The sequence below is a fragment of the Bufo bufo genome, chromosome 3 (assembly GCF_905171765.1).
Source record: "Bufo bufo chromosome 3, aBufBuf1.1, whole genome shotgun sequence".
Taxonomy (NCBI): Eukaryota; Metazoa; Chordata; class Amphibia; order Anura; family Bufonidae; genus Bufo; species Bufo bufo.
In genome coordinates this window covers 90491022-90518469 of record NC_053391.1, presented here as the reverse complement: position 1 = coordinate 90518469, position 27448 = coordinate 90491022, and the positions used below count along the sequence as shown (strand labels likewise).

General features: G+C 42.4%; 1 protein-coding gene across 1 annotated transcript in view; it reads left to right on the top strand.

The window, feature by feature from the left end:
- The window catches only part of VEGFD (vascular endothelial growth factor D), an 85912-nt gene extending 59790 nt beyond the window's left edge, over nucleotides 1-26122 (top strand). Inside the window, exons 4-7 of the mRNA XM_040423313.1 lie at nucleotides 4846-4991; nucleotides 20062-20165; nucleotides 22641-22815; nucleotides 24355-26122. Of these exons, the coding sequence (XP_040279247.1) occupies nucleotides 4846-4991; nucleotides 20062-20165; nucleotides 22641-22815; nucleotides 24355-24466 (537 nt within the window). The 3' untranslated portion in view covers nucleotides 24467-26122. The remainder of the gene's footprint in view (nucleotides 1-4845; nucleotides 4992-20061; nucleotides 20166-22640; nucleotides 22816-24354) is intronic.
- Nucleotides 26123-27448: the final 1326 nt, after the last annotated feature.

Sequence of the window (27448 nt, the reverse complement as noted above, 5' to 3'; positions counted from 1 at the left end):
TGGATTTCTACGGTAAGTATGAGTACACTATATTGGTTGATGTCTTCTTTCAGCCACATAACACAAAATGTGTTTGTGCCATCTGAAGTAATAGTACGTCAGAGCTGTACATCCTAAGCTTTTCTTAAAGGGGTTGTCCACTTTTTTCTATTGATGGCCTAATCTCAGGATAGGTCAATATCAGATTGGTGATGGGCTGACTACCAGCAACCTCACCGATCAGCTGTTCGAAGAGAACGCAGTTCTCATACAAGCTCTTCACTGTTTACCTGCTCTGTGCCCACGGTGGCAAGCAGTACAATTACAACTCTGCCGTCCCCATTCACTTCAATGGCACGGTTTCTTCCTGTTCAAGTGAATACTAGAGAGCCGTCCCATAGAAGTTAATGGGATGGCTTCGTAATTATTACACTGCTCTCCGCTGCAGTTACAACAGCGAGCAGGTAAACAGTGAAGAGAAGGCAGTGCTCGTACGAGCATTGCATTCTCTTCAAACGGCTAATCGGTGGTGGTGCCGGGAGTGGGGCCCCACCAATCTGATATTTAAGGGTAAGTCATCAATGTAAAAAAGTAGACAACCCCTTTAAAGAGGGCCGATCCGCTTCTATTGGACTTCAGTATAGTATGAGTGACCCACCAACATCTCTCCGCCGACTTCTTTCCAAAGTCAGGAGCAAGAATAAAAGAAATGGAGGAACGGAGAGGAAGTGAGTATTTATTTTGCAAGTTTTGAAAGGGGTTGGCATATCCCACACATTGATGGCATATAGCTAGGATATGCCATCAATGTCAGATAGGTGCAGGTCCCACCTCGGGGACCAGCTCCTTTTTCAAGACCTGGGCCCCTTAAGGTGAAGTAGAGCACACCAAGCCTGCACAGCGTGCTCTCCATTCATAACTATGCAAGTTTCGAAAATAGCCAAGAGAGTGTGCTTGGCTATTTTCGAAAGTCCCATTGCGGTGAATGGATACTGCACGGCGCAAATGCGTCCATCACTCGATATACCGATATAGGACTGCCAATGCTTGGCTATTTTCAGAACTCCCATAGTGATGAACGGAGGTTGCGCAGCTGCTATCCGTTCACTTCAGGGGCCCTGTACCTATCAGACATCCTAGCTATATGCCATCAATGTGTGGGATGTGACAACCCCTTTAATACGTATAAAATATGGGATGGCAGGAGGACTCCCCAGTGCTTACATTTGGTGGTCAATTTACAGAGAACCTGTCACCTCTCCTGATGTCTGTTTTACAACTTGCATTCCCATGTCATAGCAATTGTAGAGCATATTTTCATATAACTGTATGTTGTGTCATTCCTCTATTATTCCTTCTAGAAGTCCAACTCTGGCAGCACTGATTGGTAGCATTACTGTCACTAAAACAGAAATGTCAGGAGAGGTGACAGGTTCTCTTTAAACATTAATTAATAGCAATAATAACAATCTTTATTTATATAGCACCAACATATTCCACAGCTGCAGCCATTCTATATTCTCTCCCCTGAACTGAGATTTCAGAGACACAATATAAGACGATATAGTTAGTATAGTTAGTTATAGTTTATAGTTTATTCATGATCGCTGTCTTAATAAATGGTCGCTGCACTATTTTTATCTTGGAAATTTGGCAATACATAAAACACAACACATCGCTGCCTCATTTCCCATCAGAGGTCACTGATTTTACTGATAGCCCCTAATGCTCTTTCCAAATCAAAAATATGTCACAGGGGAAATGTCTTTTATCTATGGAGGTTTTCAGTGAACCACATTCCAGGGTACAGATGTCTCTTCTCAGAGACTGAGAGTTTTACAGAACAGACCCTATAAATTTCCATACAACACTGACCCCAAAAATATTTCATTCTTGGAAATTCAGCCTTCATTCCTGAGGACTTTTCAGGCATGAAGGATTTGGAGCCGCCTGTTGTGTTATTCCATAAGCAGGAAATGAGACCGCTAAGGCTACTTTCACATCTGTGTTTTCCTTTCCGGTTTTGAGATCCGTCAAAGGATCTCAAAACCGCAGGAAAACACATCCGTTTGAATAATACAAGCAGCTGCGTCTGTTCAGAACGGATCCGGTTGCATTATATCTACATGTACTGGATTATATTGAAAATGAACATGCCGGATCCGGCATCAAATACCATGGTAAGTCAATGGGCGCCGGATGTGTTTTTTTCGTATCCGAAAAAAGTGGATCTGGCACCATTGACTTACATGGTTTTTGATGCCGTATCCGGTATGTTCAGTTTCACATGCCGCCCACAAAAATTCTGCTTGCAGCGTAGGGTGTTTCATTTTGTAATGGAAAAAATTACAATTACATTTTTGCAGACTTTGCTTACACCCTGAGTCTCAGTGATGTAAAATATATATATGCCAAATTTCAAGAAGATTGGACAATATTTAGAGGTTGCACACTTCGATCAGTTTTATTGGGAAAACTAGAAATCACAAACTTAAAATAATATAAAAACTAGACACTAAGATTAATAGGTAGTATGATAGGCAAAACATGTGTTATATTAATCAACTTTGAGCAATGCAATCCCTTCTTTTGTTAGCTTGGTGACGACTTTTCTGTGATGCTCAACTACCCTCAACAAGAATTGTTTTTGTTGTTCGTCCCTGACCGATTCGTTAAACTTTTTTATCAGAGCAATTCCTCTTTCTGCAGTATCATTGACCACCTTAAGAGCGTTCACATGGCTTCTTAGAGAATCACTGCAGTATTCTGTCACGTCGTGGATCCCAAACAATTCAAAGAACGTCTTTGTTTTATTGGTAATGAAATGGCTCAGGTCTTTTCCTTCAAAAACTAGGTTTTTATGCTCTAATCGTTTCATTTCCTTTTACTTTGCAGATTTGATTCAAAATTTTTAGTCATATTTTCCTTAACAGCCTGAGTAATAGGTTCGTCCAAAAAAGCCAATCCTACGCTTGTTTCTGACAGATACCAAAGGTGTCTCTTAGCAACTGTGAGAGCACTTTTTTTTACGTCTGCATCTGGTAAGTGCTCAGAAGTTGTAGCATATTCAAATCATTCTTTGGAGCCCATCGACTTACAATTGCCTAGTGCAAAAAGCAAACATATATGAGGCTGACAAAATGTGCAACCCGTTTCATTCCTTTCAATTCTCGTTGAGGAATATTCAACTGTTTAGTGAAGAGGACAATTTTAAGTGCATATATTGCCTTTGCCATCCAGCTTACTTGATGCAGAGCCCCTGGAATCCGGAAAGTGAAGTAGTTTTTAGACCAACGTCCTAGATACAGGAGTGAGAGTAGTAATAAAAGTGATCATGTGTGCAACCCCTAAATATTATCCAATCTTCTTGAAATTTGGCATATATATCTTTTACATCACTGAGACTCAGGGCGTAAGCAAAGCCTTCTGAAAATCACATCTTTGGAAAAATGAAACACTCTATTGCAGCGGTTTTCTGTCCCGCATGGGAACGCAACAAAATGGAATGGAATGCATTCTGGTGCATTCTGTTCCAGTTTTGTCCCCATTGACAATGAATGGGGACAAAACTGAAGAGTTTTCCTCCGGTTTTGAGATCCTATGGCGGATCTCAATACCGGAAAGGAAAACTCAGATGGATGTGAAAGATGGATGTGAAAGTAGCCTAAGTCATTGGTAAACCTTCTTTGTAGAGACGAGCAAAGTTTTGTAAAATTCGATTTGGCTGCTTTGCTGAATCTTACAAAAAAATACGCTTTGTGCCGAATTATCTTCACAAAGTGAATCTCTTTGTAAGTAGTGGGTGCAACGATGGGGAGCGGTGATTGCACCGTCTCCGTCATTGAACCCTTCAGATACTGCGTTCACACATCATCGCAGCATCTGATGTACATAAAAGTGTGAAAAATGAAAAAAATTCTAATACTTACCTGATCCATTTGCTCACTATGGGCTGTCTGCCGCCATCTTGCTTGAAGGTCTGGTGCGAAATCTCACGCGGCCCAAAATTACGTCATCACCGCGCACGGGATTTCAGCCGGGATCCTCAAGCAAGATGGCAGCATGCTTCAACGATCAAAACTTTTGATATATCCCTATGACATATGCAAAGTTTACTCACAGGTACTCACCTGTTTTCTCCCCTGCTCCTTACTGCACTGAGCTCCGGTCCTCCCGCTGCTGACGTCATCCTCCTGGCTGCAGCAGTGAAGTTCTGTGCACACAGGTCACTACTGCAGCCAATCACTAGCTTCAGCAGAGAGGTCCTGTGCACTGATGAGGTCAGTGATTGGCTGCAGGGTGGACCTGTGTGCATGGAACGTCACTGCTGCAGCCAGGAAGATGATGTCAGCAGCAGGAGGACCGGAGCTCAACATTGGAAGAAGAAGGGGAGAACAGGTGAGTAGCTAATCATTTGTTAATTTAGACCATTTGCAGGAGTTACTAAGTTTTACATAACTCAGACAATCCCTTTAAGGCTTTTTGGTTTTTTTTTTTTTTTTTTTTTGTAAATGCCAGCATTCCCCATTAAATAACAACAGTAGAGCATCTTTTCTTACAAAGCATAAAAAGATTTGCAACTGCGTTTCACCATTTCCCACATTTATAAGGTGTTTCCATTTTGACGCATCCTATTAAGGGGAATGGTAATGTCCAGTTGGTAATTCATTTGTACATTTCCAGCAGGAATAACAGAGGAATGGAAAAGTGCAATTTTCTTAGAAAAGTTGCTCCGGAAAATTTTCATAGGAAATGCAATTTACATTAACTATCTGACCTTTTTGGACTTGAATTTGGAAAGTAACTAGTATGTTTTGTCTTCTCCTACTGCGCCCTTGATACATAACTATTATATTGTTCCATTAGGTTTTTCAAATTTCTGTGCCTTTGACTCAAGCACCAGAACCTGTAACTATCAAGGTTGCCAATCACACAAGCTGCAAATGTTCACCCAGCGGCTCCCGTCATCCACCGACCATCATTCGTAGATCCGTGCGCTATCCAGAATATGGGTAATTATTCTTAGATTCCTTCGCTTATCTGCCTTTTTCTACTAATAGTGCGTACAATACTCAGGAAATACTTTATCAAACCCATTTTAAAGGGTGTCTGGCAATCATTATCCTTTGTACAGAACATTCATTTAGAGAAAACTATGCCTTATATTTTCCACTTCAATAACATTCTTCTTATAGAAATGGAGTTTAAGGCATTGTCCTTTTATTTGTTATATGATTACATTTGATTACACATTGTCCTCTACTGATCAGACACCAACTGCTCATTCACCCACCAAAAATATCTATAAACTGCATCACATTATGTGCGATAATAATAAACGAGTGATCAGCTGTAATCTGCAGAGAAACCCAGCAAGTGGTTCAGTTCCCCTGCAGCGCCTCCAAAGGAGAAATTAAGCATTACATGATGCCCATTGAAATCAATGGGCTGTCTCAGTAATGAACAGATGCACTTGGTCCTCCAAAGTAAGAGAAGCTCTTTATAGCTACTAGTGCACTACCTTATAGATGGGGGTCCTGAATAGGGGTTCCCCCTCTTTTAACATCTTGCCTACCGCTACACGATTATACATGTCATATATTGGTTAGTGCCTTGGTAAACTGAGAATGCTAACGCATTTTAGAGGTGATCACGTGAAATGCATTTACATCAAGTTTATTTAAAAACAAAGAAGAAATAAAACCATCCTTTGATTAAAAAATTCATTTTAATTGGCAAAGGTTTTAAAAAAACAAAAAACTTTAATCACATACGGTATATGGTATGGTTACATTCGTAATGACCTGTAGAATAAAGTTAACAGGTTATTTAAAGGGAATGTGTCATCACAAATTACCTGCTGTTTAAATCACTTTTTTATGTTTAACCTATTTAAAATAATTTTGATGATTTTAAATTTTCCAAGTTACTTTTTAAATTTAAACTAAAACCAAAAATACTGCATTTTTTACACTGGCCACTATGTCTAATAATTGGCACCACTTCTTGGTTTGTACAGATCACTTTACTGCAGTTATATATTATTTTAATCCTGCCTGTAATATCGCCTCTGTGTATAGATAAGACAGGATCCTCCGTTCACAATAGGTGATTGTCACAGTTTATCTATTCTCTTCTGACCTCTGCACAGGTCACAGAACGCCTAGAAAACTCTCCCATAGAAGTCAGTCAGGTCCCCACCTGACCATTGTGTCTATGGCTGTAAAGCAATGTTTTAATGCTTTGTAAATGCTGCCCCCATAATCATGTTCAGGAAAGAAAATACAAAAATCTACAATCAGAAAATAAAAACTGATGAGAAATAAAGGAGATGTGCTACTGGCAGATACATTTTTTGGTGACACATTGCACATTGACCAGCAAAAAAAACAAAAACAAACAATGCTGAAATTGCTTTTTTTTTCCCCATCCCTCCACCACAAAATAAAATGTTACCGTATTTTTCGCCCCATAAGATGCACTTTTTCCCCCCCAAAAGTGGCTACTATGCTAACAACACTGATACATCGCCGGCTGCGATGCTGCACAGCATGGCGATGTATCAGCAGGGAGGGAAGAGTGTTTGGAGGTCGGCAACTGCTGTTGGAATTGCGGCGGGGCCCAGTGCAGTCACTATACTCTTACCCCGGGCCCTGCCGCTCACAGAAGTCTTCATATCTAAACTATAATCATCCTTAACCTCTTGGTAACGTGAGTTAAAATAGCGCTATCCCATGTACTAGTACTTACTATCAAACTCCCGTAGCATGCAGGGCGGTTGGCAGCGTAACGCCACTCACTCACGTCACGCGCCTGCTCCTCCCACTATATTAATGAAGCAGGCGGAGCAGGCGCGTGACGTGAGTGAGTGACATTACGCTGCCGGCCGCCCTGCATGCTACGGGAGTTTGATAGTAAATACTAGTACACGGGATAGCGCTACTTTAACTAAGGATACCAAGAGGTTAAGGATGATTACAGTTTAGATATGAAGACTGCTGTGAGCGGGCCCTGTATATTGGGGGACACTGTTATGGGGGGGATCTGTGGATGACACATATATAGCAGTGTCATCCACAGATGTCCCCATAACATTGCCATCCACAGATCCCCTCCCCATAACAGTGCCATCCACAGATCCCCCTCCCCATAACAGTGCCATCCACAGATCCCCCTCCCCATAACAGTGCCATCCACAGATCCCCCTCCCATAACAGTGCCATCCACAGATCCCCCTCCTAACAGTGCCATCCACAGATCCCCCTCCCCATAACTGTGTCATCCACAGATCCCCCATAACAGTGCCTTCCACAGCTCTCCCATTACAGTGCCATCCACATATCCCCCCATAACAGTGCCATCCACAGATCCCCCATAACAGTGCCATCCACAGATCTCCCCATAACAGTATCATCCACAGTACCCCCACCATAACAGTGTCATCCACAAATCCCCATAACAGTGCCTTCCACAGCTCTCCCAGAACAGTGCCATTCACATATCCCCCCCATAACAGTGCCATTCACATATCCCCCTATAACAGTGTCATCCACAGATCCCCCCCATAACAGTGTCATCCACAAATCCCCATAACAGTGCTATCCACAGATCCCCATAACAGTGCCACCCACAGAATCCCCATAAACAGTGCCATCCACAGATCCCCATAACAGTGCCATCCACAGATCCCCTCCATAAGTGTCATCCACAGATCCCCCATAATAGTGTCATCCACAGACCACCATTAGTTCAAAACCCACCAAAAGCACACCTTTTGGTTCAAAATATTTTTTTTCTTATTTTCCTCCTCAAAAACCTAGGTGCGTCTTATAGGCAGGTGCGTCTTATAGGGAGAAAAATATGGTAATCAATAATTTATACGTGCCCCAAAAGAGTTGTATTGAAAACCATGACTTGAGCCCCAAAAAACAAGTCCTCATACGGCAACATTGATGGAAAAATACAAAGATTTGGCTCTTGGCATGTGGTGATACAAAAACTATTTTCAACAACTGGTTTCTATTCTACAAAAGTAGTAAAACATAAAAAATAAAAAATAAACGTATTTATTATCCCTGTAATCCTACCAGCCGATAGTATAACATGTTATTTATGCCAGGCGGTGAACAGTGTAAAGTTAAAACATGGAAACAATGCTGTTTTTTTCCATTCCCCCTCAAAATAAAGTTAATAAAAGGTAAACAACAAGTTAAATATACTGAACTACATAATAAAAAATATGGCTGACGACGCAAACAGTTAATTATCCTGCCAAAATTAGCTTTGTAATTGGGTGGGCATCCAGTAATTAAAGAGCTTTAGCAGTGCAAAGATACTGATGAGCAGTGGTGTAGCCAAGTATTGCGCCCCCCCCCCCCCCAGCCTGTGTCCGCGTCCCCCCTTTTTTTTTTTTACAGATAATGCAGTCTATATCATTTGCAGTCACACGTAACACCACAGATAACACAGGAAGACTATAAACCCCAGTTTATGCGATGTGACAAATTTCATTTAATCGGAAATGCGGTAAATCATATACGTCTTCCGCATTTCAGATTAAATGAAATTTGTCACATCGCATAAACTGGAGTTTATATTCTTCTTGATACAACGGGGTGGGAACCCGACTTCCAGTAGCGTACCTACAACAGGGTGCCACGATAACACAGTGATAACTCTCTGAGTACAGATAATGTAGTAGATGTCACCTGCAGTCCTATGTAACACCTCAGATAACACAGTGATAATTCTCTGAGTACAGATAATGTAGTAGATGGGTGTGAGCCCCCAGTATTCAGGACATGCACAGTGTGACCTGAAGTCTGGGGCCAGGATGCGGCAGGGTGGACCAAATTCTATATCCACCCTACCATCACTACAGAACATACAGGGTAATACAGCGCACATACCTCTTACATCCAGTGACGTCTCCTTTGATGTAGATGTTCTCTTTCCTCATATTCTCCTTTCAGACCTTCAGACCAGACCACCATTTTTCAGCCATTTCTCGTCTCTGCAGTTTGACAAACAAAATCTTAGTTTACTACTTTTCCATCATCCTCCCATCTTCTGGACAAATCATACTACCACCCCCAATACTGTTCCGCTGTGCTCCCCAATACTATACTGCAGATACAGATAAACCCCCTGATAATACTAGTGCTACACAGATAATGCCCCTTCAATAATTATTTACACACACTGCCCTAAAATAACTGTGCCCAGCAAATAGTGCCCCTGACACTAATAGTGTAAACATAACGTTCCCCAAAAGTAATTGTGGTAAGCTGATACTGTGCCAAGGTGCCTCCACAGTAATAGTGCTCCCAAAAGTCCCACCAATAGTAATAATTCTCTACTAGAGCACACATGGTAGTAATGGTGCTCTTACAGTGCCCCTAACATGTCCCCACTGTGCCCCAGAAGTAATAATGCTTCCATAGTGCCCATACTAGTAATCATGTTTAGTGATGGCCGGTTCGCGTGTTCACCCGCGAACACATGCGAGCTGCCATCTTAACTCAGAAGTCCTTACCTGTGCCTGTACGCGAGCCGGTCTGAAATGAAATGCGGTCTCCGGGTGCAGGCAGTTCCGGGAGCAGCCAGATGAAGGCCCCCGGAGGCTGTAAGGACTTACTTGTGCTTCGCTGGACTTCTGAGTTAAGATGGCAGCTCGCATGTGTTCGGGGGCGAACACGGCGAACTGGCCATCACTGATCATGTTCCCCATAGACCCCCAGTAGTAATAAAGCCCATCATAATGCCCCCCAGTAGTAATAATTCTCCTTATAATGTACCAGTGCAAAAAATACCCTCTTTTAATCCTCCCAGTTGAGCTAATGTCCCCATAGTGCCCCCATAATGTGCCAGTTTAAAATGCCCCTATATAGTGCCCCCAGTAAATGCCCCCATAGTGCTCCTCTCCCCCCTTCCTCCTAGTGCCCCCCATAATATACCAGTATAAAATGCCCCACATATAGTGCCCCAGTAGATGCCCTCAGTGTCCCCCATAATTTGCAAGTATAAAATACCCCTTCTTAGTGCCCCCCCATAGATGAGCCCATAGTACTCCTCTCTCCCCTTCCCCATAGTACCCACCATAATGTGCCCCAGTAAAAAATGCCCCTATACAGAGCCCCTCATATAAAATACCCCTTCTTTGTGGCCTCAGTAGATGCCCCCATAGTTCCCCCAATAATGTGCCAGTAAGAAGTGCCCCATATATACCCCCATAGTGCCACCCAATAATGTGCCAGTAAAAAGTGCCACCAATAATTTGCCAGTAAGAATTGCCCCCATAGATGCCCCCACAGTGCCCCCAATAATATGTGCCCCCATAGATGCCCCCCAATCATGTGCCAGTAACAGGTGCCCCCATAGATGCCCCCCAATCATGTGCCAGTAACAAGTGCCCCCATAGATGCACCCCAATCATGTGACAGTAACAGGTGCCCATATAGATGCCCCCCAATCATGTGCCAGTAACAGGTGCCTCCAATCATGTGCCAGTAACAAGTGCCCCCATAGATGCCCCAATCATGTGCCAGTAACAAGTGCCCCTATAGATGCCCCAATCATGTTCCAGTAACAAGTGCCCCCATAGATGCCCCCCAATCATGTGCCATTAACAAGAAGTGCCCCATAGATGCCCACAATCATGTGCCAGTAACAAGTGCCCCCAATCATGTGCCAGTAACAAGTTCCCCCCCATCCCAATAATGTGCCAGTAAGTAGTACAATATAAAAAAAATAAACACTTATTCTTACCTTCATTAGGCTGGCAGTGATGCGGTGCAGGCCTCTTCCTGCCTGTGTCCCGCTCTGTATGGCTCAGGTGGTGCAATGACATCATCGCGCCGCCTGCACTGGCCTCTGATAGGCTGCAAGCCTAGTGCCTGCAGCTTATCAGAGGAACGGGGAAGGGAGACGCCTCTCCCCTGCCCTGCTGCAGCACATCTATCTGTATCACTGTCCTGAGGATGGCGATACAGGTGACTATGGAGATGAAGCGTTCATCTCCCTGTGCCCTCCCCCCCCCCCACCCCATCACTTGTCAGCAGGGCCGCGCCACCTGGGCGATCGCCTTACTTTTCCAAATTGGCGGTGCGGCCCTGCTAGCACCCCATGGAATTTTGCGCCCAGGGCAATGCCCCCCCACGCTTTGCCACTGCTGATGAGCTATCCTCAGGACAAGTCATCAATATCAGCTCAGCAGGGGTCCGACTCCCTGCACCCCCGCCCTTCCGCTTCAAAATTACCTGCGTGTTGTCTCACTTGTAGAGGCGGTGCAGTGTAATTACAACTGCTCATCCTTTATAAAGGGATTGTCCCACGAAAAATATTCTACATTTTTCAAACAAGCACCTGGATCTGAATACTTTTGTAATTGCATGTAACATAGTAACATAGTACACAAGGCCGAAAAAAGACATTTGTCCATCCAGTTCGGCCTGTCTTCCTGCAAGTTGATCCAGAGGAAGGCAAAAAAACCCTGTGAGGTAGAAGCCAATTTTCCTCACTTTAGGGGAATAAAAAATTCCTTCCCGACTCCAATCAGGCAATCAGAATAACTCCCTGGATCAACGACCCCATCTCTAGTAGCTATAGCCTGTAACATTATTACGCTCCAGAAATACATCGGGGCCCCTCTTGAATTCCTTTATTGTACTCACCATCACCACCTCCTCAGGCAGAGAGTTCCATAGTCTCACTGCTCTTACCGTAAAGAATCCTCTTCTATGTTTGTGTACAAACCTTCTTTCCTCCAGACGCAGAGGATTTCCCCTCGTCACAGTCACAGTCCTGGGGATAAATAGATGATGGGATAGATCTCTGTACTGACCCCTGATATATTTATACATAGTAATTAGATCTCCCCTCAGTCGTCTTTTTTCTAACGTGAATAACCCTAATTTTGATAATCTTTCAGGGTACTGTAGTTGCCCCATTCCAGTTATTACTTTAGTTGCCCTCCTCTGGACCCTCTACAGCTCTGCTATGTCTGCCTTGTTCACTGGAGCCCAGAACTGTACACAGTACTCCATGTGTGGTCTGACTAATGATTTGTAAAGTAGTAGGAATATGTTCTCATCACGGGCATCTATGCCCCTTCTGATGCAACCCATTATCTTATTGGCCTTGGCAGCAGCTGCCTGACACTGTTTTTTGCAGCTTAGTTTGCTGTTTATTAAAATTCCTAGATCCTTTTCCATGTCAGTGTTACCGAGTGTTTTACCATTCAGTATGTACGGGTGACTTGCATTATTCCTTCCCATGTGCATAACTTTACATTTGTCAGTGTTAAACCTCATCTGCCACTTATCTGCCCAAGCCTCTAATCTATCCAGATCCCTCTGTAGTAGTATACTGTCCTCATCAGTGTAAATTACTTTACACAGTTTAGTGTCATTTGCGAAAATTTATATTTTACTATGCAAGCCTTCTACAAGATCATTAATAAATATATTGAAGAGAATAGGGCCCAATACTGACCCCTGAGGTACCCCACTAGTGACAGTGACCCAATCTGAGTGTGTACCGTTAATAACCACCCTCTGTTTTCTATCACTGAGCCAGTTACTTACCCACATACAGACGTTTTCTCCCAGTCCGAGCATTCTCATTTTATATACTAACCTTTTATGTGGTACAGTGTCAAATGCTTTGGAGAAGTCCAGATACACGACATCCATTGATTCGCCGCTGTCAAGTCTAGAACTTACCTCCTCATAGAAACTGATTAATTTAGTTTGACATGACCGATCCCTCACGAAGCCATGCTGATATGGCGTTATTTGCTTATTTCCCGTAAGATGCTCTAACATAGCATCTCTCAGAAAACCTTCAAACAGTTTACCCACAACAGATGTTAAACTTACCGGCCTATAGTTTCCAGGCTCTGTTTTTGGACACTTTTTGAATATTGGCACCACATTTGCCATGTGCCAATCCTGTGGGACATTCCCTGTCAGTATAGAGTCCGCATGTAATTAAAAATTTAGCCTAGCCACTGAGTTATTCAATAAAATGGATATCTATGGCTCCACCTGCTGTTTGTTATTTTTCTTATTTATTTGTCTGGGTCACTGAGATGGCCGCACATGCTCAGTTTCATCCTTCAACTGTGATAGGGAGAGCAGGGACACGCCCCCTGAGCTGTGATAGGGAGAGCTGAGACACGCCCCTTTGACTGCAGCCAAGAAGACACTCCCCTTGAGCTGAATGGTAATAAGAAGAAGAAGCAGAGCTCAAACTAGTGCCGCTGATCGGCGGGGGCGCGGGGAGTTGGACTCCACTGATCTGATATTGATGACCTATCCTGAGGACAGCTCACCAATATCTTTGCACTGCACAGCCCGTCTAATGGGAGTGTTTCTCTAGGTCAGATATCTTTAGGCCCCTTTCACACGAGCAAGTTTTCCGCGCAGGTGCAATGCGTGACGTGAACGCATAGCACCCGCACTGAATCCTGACCCATTTTTTTCACACATCAGTTCTGCATTGATTGAAAAACGCAGCATGTTCCCCAGCCCTGGCCCCATAGAAACTAATAGGGCTTCAGTGAAAAACGCATTGCATCCGGAAGCAAGTGCGGATGCAATTTGTTTTTCACTGATGGTTTCTAAGAGATGTTTGTAAACCTTCAGTTTTTTATCACGTGAAAAACCCATCAAAACGCATTGCAACAACTGAATGCAATTGCAGACAAAACTGACTGAATTTGCTTTTCAAGTCTCTCCTATGAGAATGAATGTGGGACGCATCCCGTTTGTATCCACCTATGGCAATCACAGTGCTGATATAGCACAGATTTTGAGAAGGGAGTGGCACATTTTACATAGGGGCCTCCCTACAGTAAGTGAATTTGACAATCCGCCATTGATGGCATACAAACGGAGTACTAATTTGCATGACAAACTTATTAAGACTGGCACGTGTGATGTTAACAGAGGGGGCCAGACTTATTTGAAGCCCAGAAAGACAGGGAATTTCCCATGTTTGGGTTGCTGTAACTGTAGGAACATGTTGAAAGGGAACACTTTTGTTCACCCATACAGTGGCAAGAAATTCAACATTGCAGAATATTACACGTGCCGGTCTAGGTTTGTCATCTACATGATCGTTTGCCCCTGCAGTTTGATCTACGTGGGAGAAACGACCATGGAAATTAGGGAGCGTATCAACAAACACAAAAGCACTATAAGGAAAAAAATGATGGACAAGGCAGTGGCTAAACATTTTATTGATTGTGGACACTCTGTCAGCCAACTGAGATTCCGGGTCATCAATTCTGTTCAGGTCCCTAAGAGAGGAGGGGATAGGGAGCGCATGTTGAGGAAGAAAGAGTTGAAATGGATTTTCACATTACAATCCCTACAACCCCAGGGACTCAACATTGAATTTACCTAGTGTAGATAGTTAGAATATTTTCATTTATTGGTGTCCGATTCGGTATATAATGTTTTTACATGGTACTTTAAGGTATATTTCTTAATCTCTTTTTTTGCACTTTAATTATCTGTCCCCTTGGGGTACAGTTTTTTAGGGTCACTAGCTCCATATTATATGCCGACACTCATTGTCTCATCCATTGCCTTCTTTTTTTCCCCTAAGCTGAGGTCTAGTGACAATTAGATTGTCATCTGGTCTCTGTGAGATATGTAGTGGCAATAACTTATGTCTGAAATCTATTGCATAATCTATTCTTTCTTCCATTATATGATGGGATATGAGTGAGACATAATTTTGGTCCCATTCTAGACATTAGGGGTGTTATACAATAGATATTCTTGAGGCCGATTTACCTTATTTATAACTAGGTGGATCTAGGACCTTTTGCCGGTCAGGTGACGATCACGTGGGCTGATGATGCGCTCTGCATGTGACTTGCTGTATGAGCGCTTATTGGTTGTATGTGCCGTAGTCACAGAGAGAGGTGTGGCCGCATCGTTGATGTTCGTGACGGCGGCCCGCCCATATTGAAACGTGATGACATCACTGACATGCGCAATAGGTCTGTTGAGACGCCAACTTGGGGAAGTGACATGGCTGAGGCATTTGGATGATTTTCAATGAGGATCAGGTACACATAGCTTTTATTCATTATTAGTCTGATTGGAGCTCAGGCCATTTTAATTATAACACATGTGCTGATGAGATTGAGCTTTTAGCTGATTGGCTACACTATGCCACATGAGTGGCCACTCTGGGGTATATATGATTGCTCACTTTTTTGTATCTGTATACTTGATAAAGGTTACTGCGTAGCCGAAACGTCGTATCTTTTTGTGTGTGCACTCTTGGTTCCCAATAAATAGTCACACCGGACATGCTGCTGTGAACCTTTCTATTTTCTACCATTGCATATGGGACTGCTGTGGATCGGTGGTCCTATCGCGGATGGTGCATTCCGGATTGGTCAGGAGGTCCATTTGTTCTGCTCTGCAACTTTCTTCTATCCCCCTATCTTTGAGGTCCTTGCCCTGAGTTTACTACCCAAGTTTCTGAAATAATTTCTAGGTGTCCCCGGACTCTTCTCAGGTGGTTCATGCTGTCACCTGACCTGTCTGCCCATGCTGGCGATATGGAGCAGTGACTCTTCCACTCTTCTGGACATACACACTGGCTGTCTACCCTCTTTTACTGTGCTGCACCGATCAATCCCACCGCTAAGCACAGCAACCATAAACTACATCTAAATTCGTCATTGGTGCCAATGTCGCTGTTGAGATGGGGCAAAACCTTTAGGGCCTTGAATGGGTCTGTGATCCATCCGCACCGCAAAAAAATAGAACATGTTTTAATTTTTTGCGGTGCGGAGGCACGGGGAGAAACCCCACGGAAACATTCCGTGGCGCTTCCATGCCTCCGTTTCGCACTGCTCCTTCCGGATTGCGAAAACCATTCAAGTGAATGGGTCCGCATCCGTGATGCGGCGCAAACACGGCCGGGTCCCATATATTGTCGTGTGCATGAGGCCTTAAGGGGAGAATTGATTAAGCTTCCTATGCCAGTTTCCTGGTGTAAAAAAGTCGAACATTTTGGCACAAGCCCCACTTTAAAAATGTACCCGTTTTGGTGCACAGACTGCAACACAATTATTAAAATCTGTGCGCCTCATAATAATTGTGATGCATCTGTCGCCAACAGAACTCAGACTAAGACCAACATAGAAAAGACTTGGAACAAATATTGATCTAAAAAAAAGTTATAAAAATTGTTTCCATGCAAAAATATTAAAATGCCAAACATAAAAAAAAATAGAAAAGAAACAAGAGCGTGCAACAAATATGTGAAGATGTTGCAAAGTTTTGTAAAATATGTGATTAGGCAAAACTTTTAATAACAACATTTCAACAATTCCTTTGCTTATTACCACAGCGTGCTTGGAAATCTATGAGATGTCTGCAAAATGTAACAGCGGAGCGGGTCTAACAAAACTTCTTACACAATAAGTAAAAATTCCTGACCAAAAAAAAAAGCAGGGACATTATTGTCTGCATTCCTCAAGGCATATGTTTGTGCTATGAATCACTAAGGGGGTCTGCAGTTTTTTATTTTATTTCCTTCAGTTAAAGGGGTATTCCCGTTGGTTGAAGTTATCCTCTAGATCGTGGGGGTCCTACCACTGGGACACCCACCGATCATGAGAACGGGGCCCCGTACCCTCTGAAGAGAACGGAGCAGCTGGTCGGGCATGCCTGTGTCTGCTCATAATTTTTTATGGGAATTCTGAAGATAGGTGACCGCTGTACTATCTCTGGGACTCCCATAGAAATGAATAGAGCAGCCATGCACATGGTGACTGGCCTCTCCATTCTTTTCAGGGGGGCTGCAGAAGATACAAGGCCCCCGTTCTCGTGATTGGTGGGGGTCCCAGTGGTAAGATCCCCACTGATCTAATTGTTATCCCCTATCCTATGGACAGGAGATAAGTTCAACAAACCGGAATAAATACCCCTTAAAGAGTCATTACACTTTTTTTTTATTTTTGATATGTCATAGGGACATATCAGAGGTGTTGATCAGGGGGGGTCCAAGCTCTAAAACCCCCGCCGATCGCTAGAACGAGAGGTCAGAAGTGCTCAGCTGAGCGCAGCTTCTCCTCGCTGCTGAGCGCGAGACTGTAGACAAACTCAAAGAAAGTCTATTGAGTTTGTCTACAGGAGGGGTGCACAACCTGCAGCCCGGGGGCCACATGTGGCCCTCAATACCATTCTGTGTGGCCCCCAACTATCTGGTAGCAGATATGTATGTTTATGTCTTGTGGCTGCTCACATGTATCTTTCATGTATTCTCCTATTAGATGGGAGTCCTGGAAGTGTAACTAGACATTTATGATATATACTGTATGTTTAATATGCCATAAATACAGTATTTCAGTTGGTAAAACCCCTTTACGTTTTATTTTTGGCCCTTGGAGTTGGTTTAGTCTGACAATGTGCCCCCCAACCAGAAAAGGTTGTGCACCCCTGGTCTACAGTCTTACGCTCAGCAGTGAGGAGAAACTGAACTCGGCTGAGCACTTCTGACCACTAGTTTTAGCAATCGGTGGGGGTCTCAGAGCTGGGACCCTCGTCGATCAACACTTCTGGCATCTCTCTATGACATATTAAAAGTTGAAAAAAAGTGTAATTACTCTTTAAAGGGTTTTACTTAGTAAATAGAAATGGATTCAAAATGAGGAATAGTTATGTATGAGGACACGAGGTTATGGGCCTGTTAGGTGTGTCTCCACACTGTTGTCATTTTGTCCCTGGGCATGTCTGGAACCATGGTAGAGCATGTTTTCTGCACGGATGACTAGTGAGGACCACGTAATGATAAACACGAATACTTCTGCACGGCCTGTTTCCTATTAACATATTCTGCGTTGCTCTGATCTCCTGCAATGTAAAATTACACAAGCCCTGGCCTAGATAATACGAGATTTGTCTCTGAGCTGAGTTAATTTGATGCAGGAGGTATGTTGGTAATAAAATATATATCATAAAATCTTGTAAAAAAAAAAAAAGTCATACTATGAGGTCTTTTCTTTTAGAATATGTAATGTCTAGCTCATGTCCGCCAGTGGTTTGGCTGGAAGCTGCTAATATTTTTCTTACCTATCATATTATAGCAATTTGCTTTTACTAATACTAAAGCGATTAATCCATGAATAGAACTGTAGATATACCTTTAGATAAAGAAACATGGTTCCCTACACCATACAGTGTGCCCTTTATAGGATCCGTTTTGATATTATACATTACATCCTGTTAAGGATGAGCAAATCGATTCTACCAGTTCGGAATTCTTCCCGAATTTCCCCAAAAGTTCAGATTGAGAGAGAGAGAGAGAGAGAAGAGAGAGATATGCGTTGTCTGAGGGGTATTGTTTCTCATTACGGTGAATTACTAGTATGAGTAGTACGTCTGTGGAGTATTGTAAGCCAGGCAATGGCCCTCTGGGTTTGTGGAAATTTAGATTCCCTAAGCCTATCTGATGCCAGCAGATGTAATTGCTAATTTTCATATATTTTTCCCAGAAACCCAGAGGAACGTTGACTGGCTTACGATATTCCTCGTGCATACTCGGCACCCTCCATAAGAAGAAATAGTACCCCAATCAAGGTCTCTCAGACAGCCAAGCAAAGTTTTGGAATGGCCAAGGCAAAATCCTGACCTTAATCCAATACAAATGTTATGGAAGGACCTGAAGTGAGGAGTTCTTGGGAGAAAACCCACCAACAGAGTTAAAACTGTTTTGTATGGAGGAATGGGCTAAAATTCCTCCAAACTGATGTGCAGGACTGATCAACAATTACCGGAAATGTTTAGTTGAAGTTGCACCACATACTGAAAGCAAAGGTTCACATACTTTTGCCACTGAAACACCTGTGATGTTGGGTCATTTTCCTCAATAAATAAATGACCAAGTCTAATATTTTTGACTCATTTGTTTTTTTTTAAACAAAATTTTGTATTTTTCAGGAAAAAACATGTACAGAGTAAGTTCAAGCGTAACTTGTCGGTTACAAATCATTCCCATAAACAGACATTGCTTACATGGAGAAAGAAAATAGAATGATGATGACTATTTCATCAAACAGCTAGAAAGTAAAAGATTCATACAATTCGATCCCCACTTTCAGTTATTTATTTTTTAAATTCTTCTTTTTAATAACCCCCCTCCCCCCCCTCCTCCCATCCCTTCCCCTAAACACTAACTAAACCTAACTTTTATCCTGCTAGGATACCAAACTGCCGAATCGGCATTCACCACACAACTTGACAGACATGGGCTAGAGGTTTTATGACGAAATATGTGTAACGTCTTGTTCAGTCATAACATAGTTTCACTGAGCCAAACGGCCTAACGGCCCTTTCAGCTGCTCCTCTAAGTACCACTTCATTAGTGTAAAGGGTTTCATAATACTCTCGATTTCCGAGTCAGAGAAGAACTGTGTCAGGAAGCCTCGCCATCTCTTTAGGAATTTGCCTCCCTTCCCTTCTTTATTTCTTTCTACCTCCCTACGCTCCAAGGCCAGTAAATCTTTGAGATAGGTTAAAATGTCATCTCTAGAGTGGACTGAGGGCTGAAGCCAGTGTTGCGACTCATTTGTTTTATTTGGTTATGTTTATCTACTTTTAGGAATTGTGTGAAAATCAGATATAGTTCTAGGTAACATTTTTGTAGAAATATGGAAAATTCTGAAGGGTTCACAAATGTTCAAGCACCAATGTAGTTGTATTGCTATGTGGAATACTAATAGGGTGGCTGAAGCTCAGCATCTATCAATACCCCCCCCCCCCCCTTCCCGCTACAGTGTTGTTCTTTAACCTGGAAAAATAATATATTCAGTCTGCAAATCGCGTAAAAAATCAATGAGTCCAATTGGGCTGAATCACTCACGCAATTCAAATGGGTTCAAATAAATTCTACACAAATTAAAAAGTGCTCTGCCTGGAAAAGTCGCTCTATCTCTCTCCTCTCCAAATTGAATCACACAAAATTCAACTTAGAATCTACATTTTTTGAAAAATGTCATCTGAATTTCTAAATTTGAATCTTTACTGATATCTATTGTTTAATTTTTTTTAGTTGTTTTCAAGAAAATAGATATTGTCCTTCTGGTTTCCAGTGGAACAGTACCAAGTGTGAGTGTGTGCTAGAAAAGGATACACCACTTATCAGAAGAAGGGAAGGTACTGTTCTCAGCGGCTGATACATGTATGTGACATGTATGTTTCTACACATGTTGCAATCTTTTGACAACATATTGATGACTATGATGGATTACTTCATTGTGTTACATTATTTTCTAATTATTCATTATTTAAAGATGTGACCTCAGAAAGACAACCCCCCCCCCCCTGTCTTTTTAGGGTAGAGGAGTTGGACATAAACATGGAGCCGAGCTAAAATTGACTCTGATAACACGTCACAGCATTAGGACTCATGCACAGGAACCTGTGCCGGCCAGGCCCATATTGCAGCCCGCAATCCGAAAGGTGCGATGCGTAACGGAGGCACGGAACCCCACGGAAGCTCTATGGAGTGTTTCCGTGGGGTTTCGTTCCGTACCTTGGCACCACCAAAAAATAGAACATGTTATTTTGCTGTGCGGACGGATCACGGACCCACTCAAGCTGAGTGCACAGCTGCACGAATGGGGCCTGTGCACTGGGAACCGCAAATTGGGGTCCCCAATGACAGAACGGCCGGCACACGTTTGTGCGCATGAGCTCTTTCCTTGTTTATCTCATGATATCACAGCATGCATAGGTATGCCCTTTTTTCTGGCGTTTTTCCCTATCCATACAAAAACACAAAACATGAGTTGTGAATTAAAAAAAAAATGTGTGAAGGAAGGCAAAAGGATAAAAAAAAGCATTTACTAAACCAGACATGTCAGGAGAAGTGACAGATCCTCTTTAATTATTTTACTGCCTAATCTTTATTCACAAGTGTTCTCCTACTGTGAGTTGCAATGTTAATATGTCCTACAGATAGAGATCAATTCACCTGTACCAGCATAAGACAGAACATATTCTCAAAAGTGAGATATATTAGCTGCTTGTATACCTTCAGAGACAATTTTTTATTTTATGATTGCATTTTACTCATTTTGGGCTAAAAATCATTTTTTCAATTGGTCTTTATTAAAAATATTGAGCTGTTCTGTCACAAAGGGTTCACTGTTTGTCTAGCTGTGTGAATCATACTTTTTACTTTCACTTTGTGCCAGTCATCTAATAACCCTTATCTCTAATTTACTAAGAGGTCATAAAACACTTAAGTCACATTCTTATCAGGAAGATAAGAACTGAGCTATAATGAGTGTTTATAATTAGAGATGAGTGAATCGAAGCTGACAAAGTGGAATTTTATCCAAATTTCAGGAAAAATTCGATTTGCACCAAAGCCGAATTTCCTCGCGCTTCGTGGTAATGAATCACATTTTTTTATTAAAATGATTCTAAGAGCGACGCCTGTCATCTGCATGTCATACGGACTCTTAGTATTATTTCACTACCAAAGCAGACTCCCTATGCGTGTTACTGCAAGGCACAGTGTTCTACACCACTATAAAGGCTCTGTGCAGCCAGGAAATAGCCGTTTTTAACGTAATTCACAGCAAATTTTTTCGGATCGAACCAAATTTTTCCCCAAAAATACGGCGAACCGGCGAATCAAATTTTTGAAAAATTCGGTCATCTGTATTTATAATGTCAGAGAGCAGAGATAAGGAGCCGGTCAGCAACCTGCCTGACGGAGCAGAGAGAAAATTCAGATCCCTCTATTAAAGCATCTCAGCTCTGTACAGAAAACAGGGCTCCAAAATTTAAATAAAGATCAATAAAAAAAATTATTTTTTAGCTCAAAATAAGTTCAATACAATAATACGAAGAAAAAAAAATGCCCCCAAAGGTGTACATAGCCTTAAATGAGGTTTTCCTACTTTTTTATACTGATAACCTATCCTGAGGATAGGTTATCAGTATCTGATCAGTGGGGGTCTGACAACCAGGAACCCTGCTGATCAGCTGTTTGATGATGCTGCGGTGCTGCCTTCTCATAGCTTACCAAGCACAGTGCTGTACATTGTATAGCTTGGTATCACAGCTCAGCCCATTCATGTGAATTGTACTGAGCTGTACCTAGGCCACGTGACCAATGAACATGATGTCACTGGCCTACGGTAAGCTGTGAGAAGTCCATGGCGCTCACAAGGCCTTCTCAAACAGCTGATCAGCGGAGGTCCTCGTTCCTTGGTCTCACTGCTCTTACCGTAAAGAATCCTCTTCTATGTTTGTGTAGAAACCTTTTTTTCTTTAGATGCAGACGATGCCCCCTCGTCACAGTCCTGAGATAAATAGATGATGGGAGAGATCTCCATACTGACCACTGATATATTTATACATAGTTATTAGATCTCCCCTTAGTCGTCTTTTTTTTAAACTGAATAACTGTAATTTTGATAATCTTTCAGGGTGCTGTAGTCCACCCATTCTAGTTATTACTTTAGTTGCTCTCCTCTGAACCCTCTCCAGCTCTGCTATGTCTGCCTTGTTCACATGAGCCCAGAACTGTACACCTGTCTTGTCTGTGATGTGACTGAATTTTTATCTTCAGCTATTGCATAAAGATATTAATGTATTACATTGTTCTTGGCTCAGAGTTGGCCTTATGCGGCGCACACATGGAGTTTGAAGACAATTGTGAATGTGTGTGCAAGCTGAAATGTCCCGGAAACCTCGTGCTGAATAAAGAGAACTGTACCTGTAGTGAATGCAGTGAAAGTCTGGATAGCTGCTGTGAAAAGAGGAAAATATTTCACCCAGAAACCTGCAGGTGAGGATTTCTAATAATGAACATGGTGCTTAAAAGGGTTTTACCAGAGAAAATATTTAAAAAAAAAATTGATTGGAATGAGCTAAAAATACCCAACCATCATTAGTCACTTTACCCATCCCCCATTACTGTTGTGTTGCTGCTTCAGTTCCTGCTCTTCTCCACTTCCTGGCAACAGACTCAACACTCCAGAAACGGCTTTGACCTCCGACTCAGCCAATCACTGCCTGCAGCAATGACCTGCCTCGTCCTGTGATTGGCTGAGAGGACAGTCCAAACCATTACCTGTGTGTCCAGCCTGAGACCAGGGATCGGAGAGGAGTGAGGACAAGCACAGCAGCAAAACAACAGCGCCAGAGGAGCGGCAAGGTAAGTAATGATGGTTGGTTCACCAGAAAAACTCTGTATTCTACTGATAATACAGATAGGCTACAAATATTGCATAAATACCTGAATTCCCCTTTAAGCTTTTGCGACTACTACAGTGTGTATGGTTTGGAAGTACCTAGTATAGTCATTAGGGACCACTTATTTCTGATGTGCCTTAAAAGGATTATATAATATTAGAAAAACATTTTTCAGAATCAGCGTCACTGCTATCCATGGGCCGTATATGATATTGCGGCTCGGCTCCCGTCACTTGAATGGTGCTCAACCGTTTTGAAAAGTGTGAGGAGAAAGTTGCCAGGAGTTATAAAATACACCGCAATTTTATTAAAATTATTGGTAGAATTGTGTGCAGCCATAAAAAATATAAATGGGTTTAACTTGCCTAGTGAGTTGTGCCAAATAGAGTCACTAGTAAGTTTAGGTTGCTCACTGCAAGAGCTCATATTCAAAGGCTTGCTTGTCATAAATAGGGTACTAGGAAATATCAGGGTCTTATGAAATAAGCAACCCTGCAGACTAACTTAAAGGGGTTGTCTCATCTCAGACAATGGGGGCATATCGCTAGGATATGTCCACATTGTCTTATAGGTGCGGGTTCCACCACTGGGACCCGCACCTATATCGGGAACGGAGCCCCGCAAAGTGGTGGCTGGAGGACTCAGGTCCGGCCACCACCAAGCATAACACCAAGAATAACAGAATTGTTATTTAATGGGAGTCACAAGTAGTTGCTAAAACAGACATTTCAAGGAAGAGGTGACAACGTCTCTTTAATTACTATGAAAACTTTCAGTGCCCCTGAATTCTTTAAGGGTGCCAGTACATGTTGTGGACCTCTTCCAGATCATTTGCCATGAAACCATGGCAGGGTGTAGATATTGTGTTTAATTTGTTGAATCTACACAGGATTTTCATGATAACACTGCACATGACACCAGAAAGGAAAATATTATTGAGATCATAATCTCTCAGTAGTGCAGCCTCAGGTTTTTGGTCTGAAACTTTAATAGATCCTATCTTAGCAAACACATGCTATTTTAAAGCAGTTCTCATGTGTTTCCGTTTCTGGTAGGGGTTCAGTACATACAGTAGATGGTTTATACTGTGGTGACCACTACCATTCTTATATGATTACCTTTTGTCCCACAGCTGTAAAGACGATTGCCCATTCCAAGCCAAAGTGTGCCCAGGTGGTAGAAGAGCCTGTGCTAAACAGTGCCCCTGCCTCAGAAGAGGACTTAACCTCAGAGACAATCCATAAGTAGAAGGCATCACAGTTCAAGATCTCAGAGGACAATTCAGAGCATTACTACGGGGAGAACATTCATATATCTATATCTACTGTTATTAAGGTGGACAATGATGTCTGAGGAGAAATAATAGCAGTACAGACAATGGTCCAATGGATTTCTGCTGTGATGGATGTAAATGAACCACCAAAACCAGCTCTTTGAAGCCACCTACACTCAGGCAATCCTTGCTGATCAGTGTGATCACTTCATCCAAACCTGAGACTTATTAAAAGCAATGGTGGACAGACTATCTGGACTGAACTTATAGTTGGTCAGTGACAGGGGAGGATTGGCCATAGACCCTACAGAGAAATTTCTTGGTAAGCCGATGCCTAGGAGGGCCAGCAGTCCTCCTGAATTCAACTGTATTGACGTCCTCAGGACAGCTATATAGTTGAAAACTGTGGCACAGGTGGCAGTATTTTGTGCTGCACTGTGGTATTTGGTTCAGCTGAGGAGGTATATTGCTCTGCCCTATGGTTTTGCTGGCCCCCCTGCTTCTGTTGCCCCTGCCTTATTATGTTGCCTTCTTTCGGTATGGACCTGCCTGCAACATGGGGCCTCTTAATTTTTTTTACTGGGCCACTTTTAGTTCCCAGTCCTACAACTCTTGACCTTAAGGCAGAATCAACCACAGTCTGGGAAGCTTAAACTACATGTTTGCTGGAAGCAAGATATCTCAAGATATGTGGATAAGAACAATGTGGATGGAAGTCATCACCAGTCAAACCTTAAATGAGAGGGAGGATACTTCATTTGCTTAAACTAGTTTTCCAGGAGTACAACACTGATGACTTATCTTCAGGATAGTTCATCAGTATCAGATCGATGGGGGTCCAACTTCCAGCACCCTGACGATCAGCAGTCTGAAGACAGTTCAGTCCCATTCAGGTGGTTGGGCCTGAGATGCAATATCAAGCACTGCGCCTATACAATGTATGGCACTGTGATTGGTAAACTGTGTAGAGGATGCAAAACTCCCCAGAGAGCCATGGCCTCTTCAAACAGCTGATTTGAGAGGGCGCTGGGAGTCGGACTCCCACCAATCTGATATTGATCTATCCTGAGGATAGGTCATCAATATTGTATTCCCAAAAAAAAACTACTGAATAATAAAAAAATTGATCATTCTCCACATCCTGTCATCGAAAATCCGATTACAAATTTATATTTTTTTGGGATAAATATTCAATGGCCTATGAAATGTACACGGGTTAGGAAAAACAAAAATATCAAAACTTTAAAATGTAAAAAGATTTATAAAATGAGTCTTATCTGTCACACAGTGATTGCATTTGCCTTTAGCAGACACCAGGGGGTGCACTGCATACAACAGAACTCATTGTGTTCAACACCAGTTGTACAAATTTCTATGAAGAGAGCCCCCCCTAGTGGTGGCTGCAAGTAGCCAGATATCATAAAACTATGGCTGTGTGAAGGAAAGCCGATTAATATCTTGTTATAATTATATCATGTGATACCAATCAGCACAGAATTTGTACCTCTAAATAGAATGGGAGGTGGTGGCATCATACAGGCTCTGGTGTCTGCCTCTGATATTCTCTAAGAATGGTGGAGGATGAATCACACAATATGCTTCTCAGATCCAGAGCAGCATTCCTGAGCATTCACAGGACTGTATGTATTTTGTGGTCCGCAAAATACGGATGACGTCCGTGTAGCATCCATTTTTTGGTGGGGGACCCATTGACTTCAATAGGTCCGTGGTCCACATTTGCAGCCAAGAATAGGGCATGTTTTATCATTCACGGAACAGACATACGGATGGGGAAAGCAGGCAGAAAACATCAGAGTGCTTTCCGCATTCTTATGTCCGTTCGGCAAAAGATAGAACATGTACTATTTTTGTCTGCAAATGTGGACTACGGACCTACTGTAGTCAATAGGTCCCCCCCCAAAAAAATAAAAATAAATGGATGCTACACGGATGTCGTCCATATTTTGCGGACCATAAAATACATACAGTCGTGTGAGTCCTCAGAAAAAAAAACTGGATGGAACACGGACAGCATCCACACTGTGCATATGGTTGTGTGAATGCACTCTACATCAGTAATTTTGGTGTTTTGGTGTATTGAAGGCTATGGACAACTTTGGGGGAATTTTTTATCATTACATTTTACTCATTTTGGGCTAAAAATATGTTTTTCAATTGGTCTTTATTAAAGCAAGCAATAGTCTGTAGATGTAATGAAAGTGAAAGCTATAATGAAAAAAACTGTTCCCATTTTTTTAATAAAGACCAATGAAAAAAAATTTGAGCATAAAATGAGTAAAATGCAAATGATAAAGAAATTCCCCAATGGTGTCTATAGACTTCACATATACTTTTAAAGGGCCAAATAACTCCCTTAGGGTGAGTTCGCATCACCGTTATGGATTCCGTTATTGTTTTCCGTTACAACATGGTTAAAACAGAAAATAACGGAATCCATAAGACTGAATTCCAAACGAAAAAGCCTTTAAGAGGCATTCCGTTTTCATCCGTCATAATAGAAGTCTATGGGAATCATTACTGAACCGTCTGGTTTCCGTTATGCAAGACGGAAAACAAAGTCCTATTGACAAAACTTTTTGCCGTTCTGCATAACGGAAACCAGACGAATCTGTTAGGATTGCCCATAGACTTCTATTATGACGGAAAGCAAAACAGAATGCCTTTTAATAACGGAATCCATAACGGTGATGTGAACTCACCCTTAGGGCTCATGCACATGAATGTATTTTCTTTCCGCTTCCGTTCCATTTTTTTGCGGACCGTATGCGGAACCATTCACTTCAATGGGTCCGCAAAAACAACGGAAGGTACTCCGTGCGCATTCCGTTTCCGTATTTACGTTCCGCAAAAAAGTAGTGCATGTCCTATTATTGTCTGCAAATCACGGTCTGAGGCCCCATTCAAGTCAATGGGTCCGCAAAAAATATGGAAC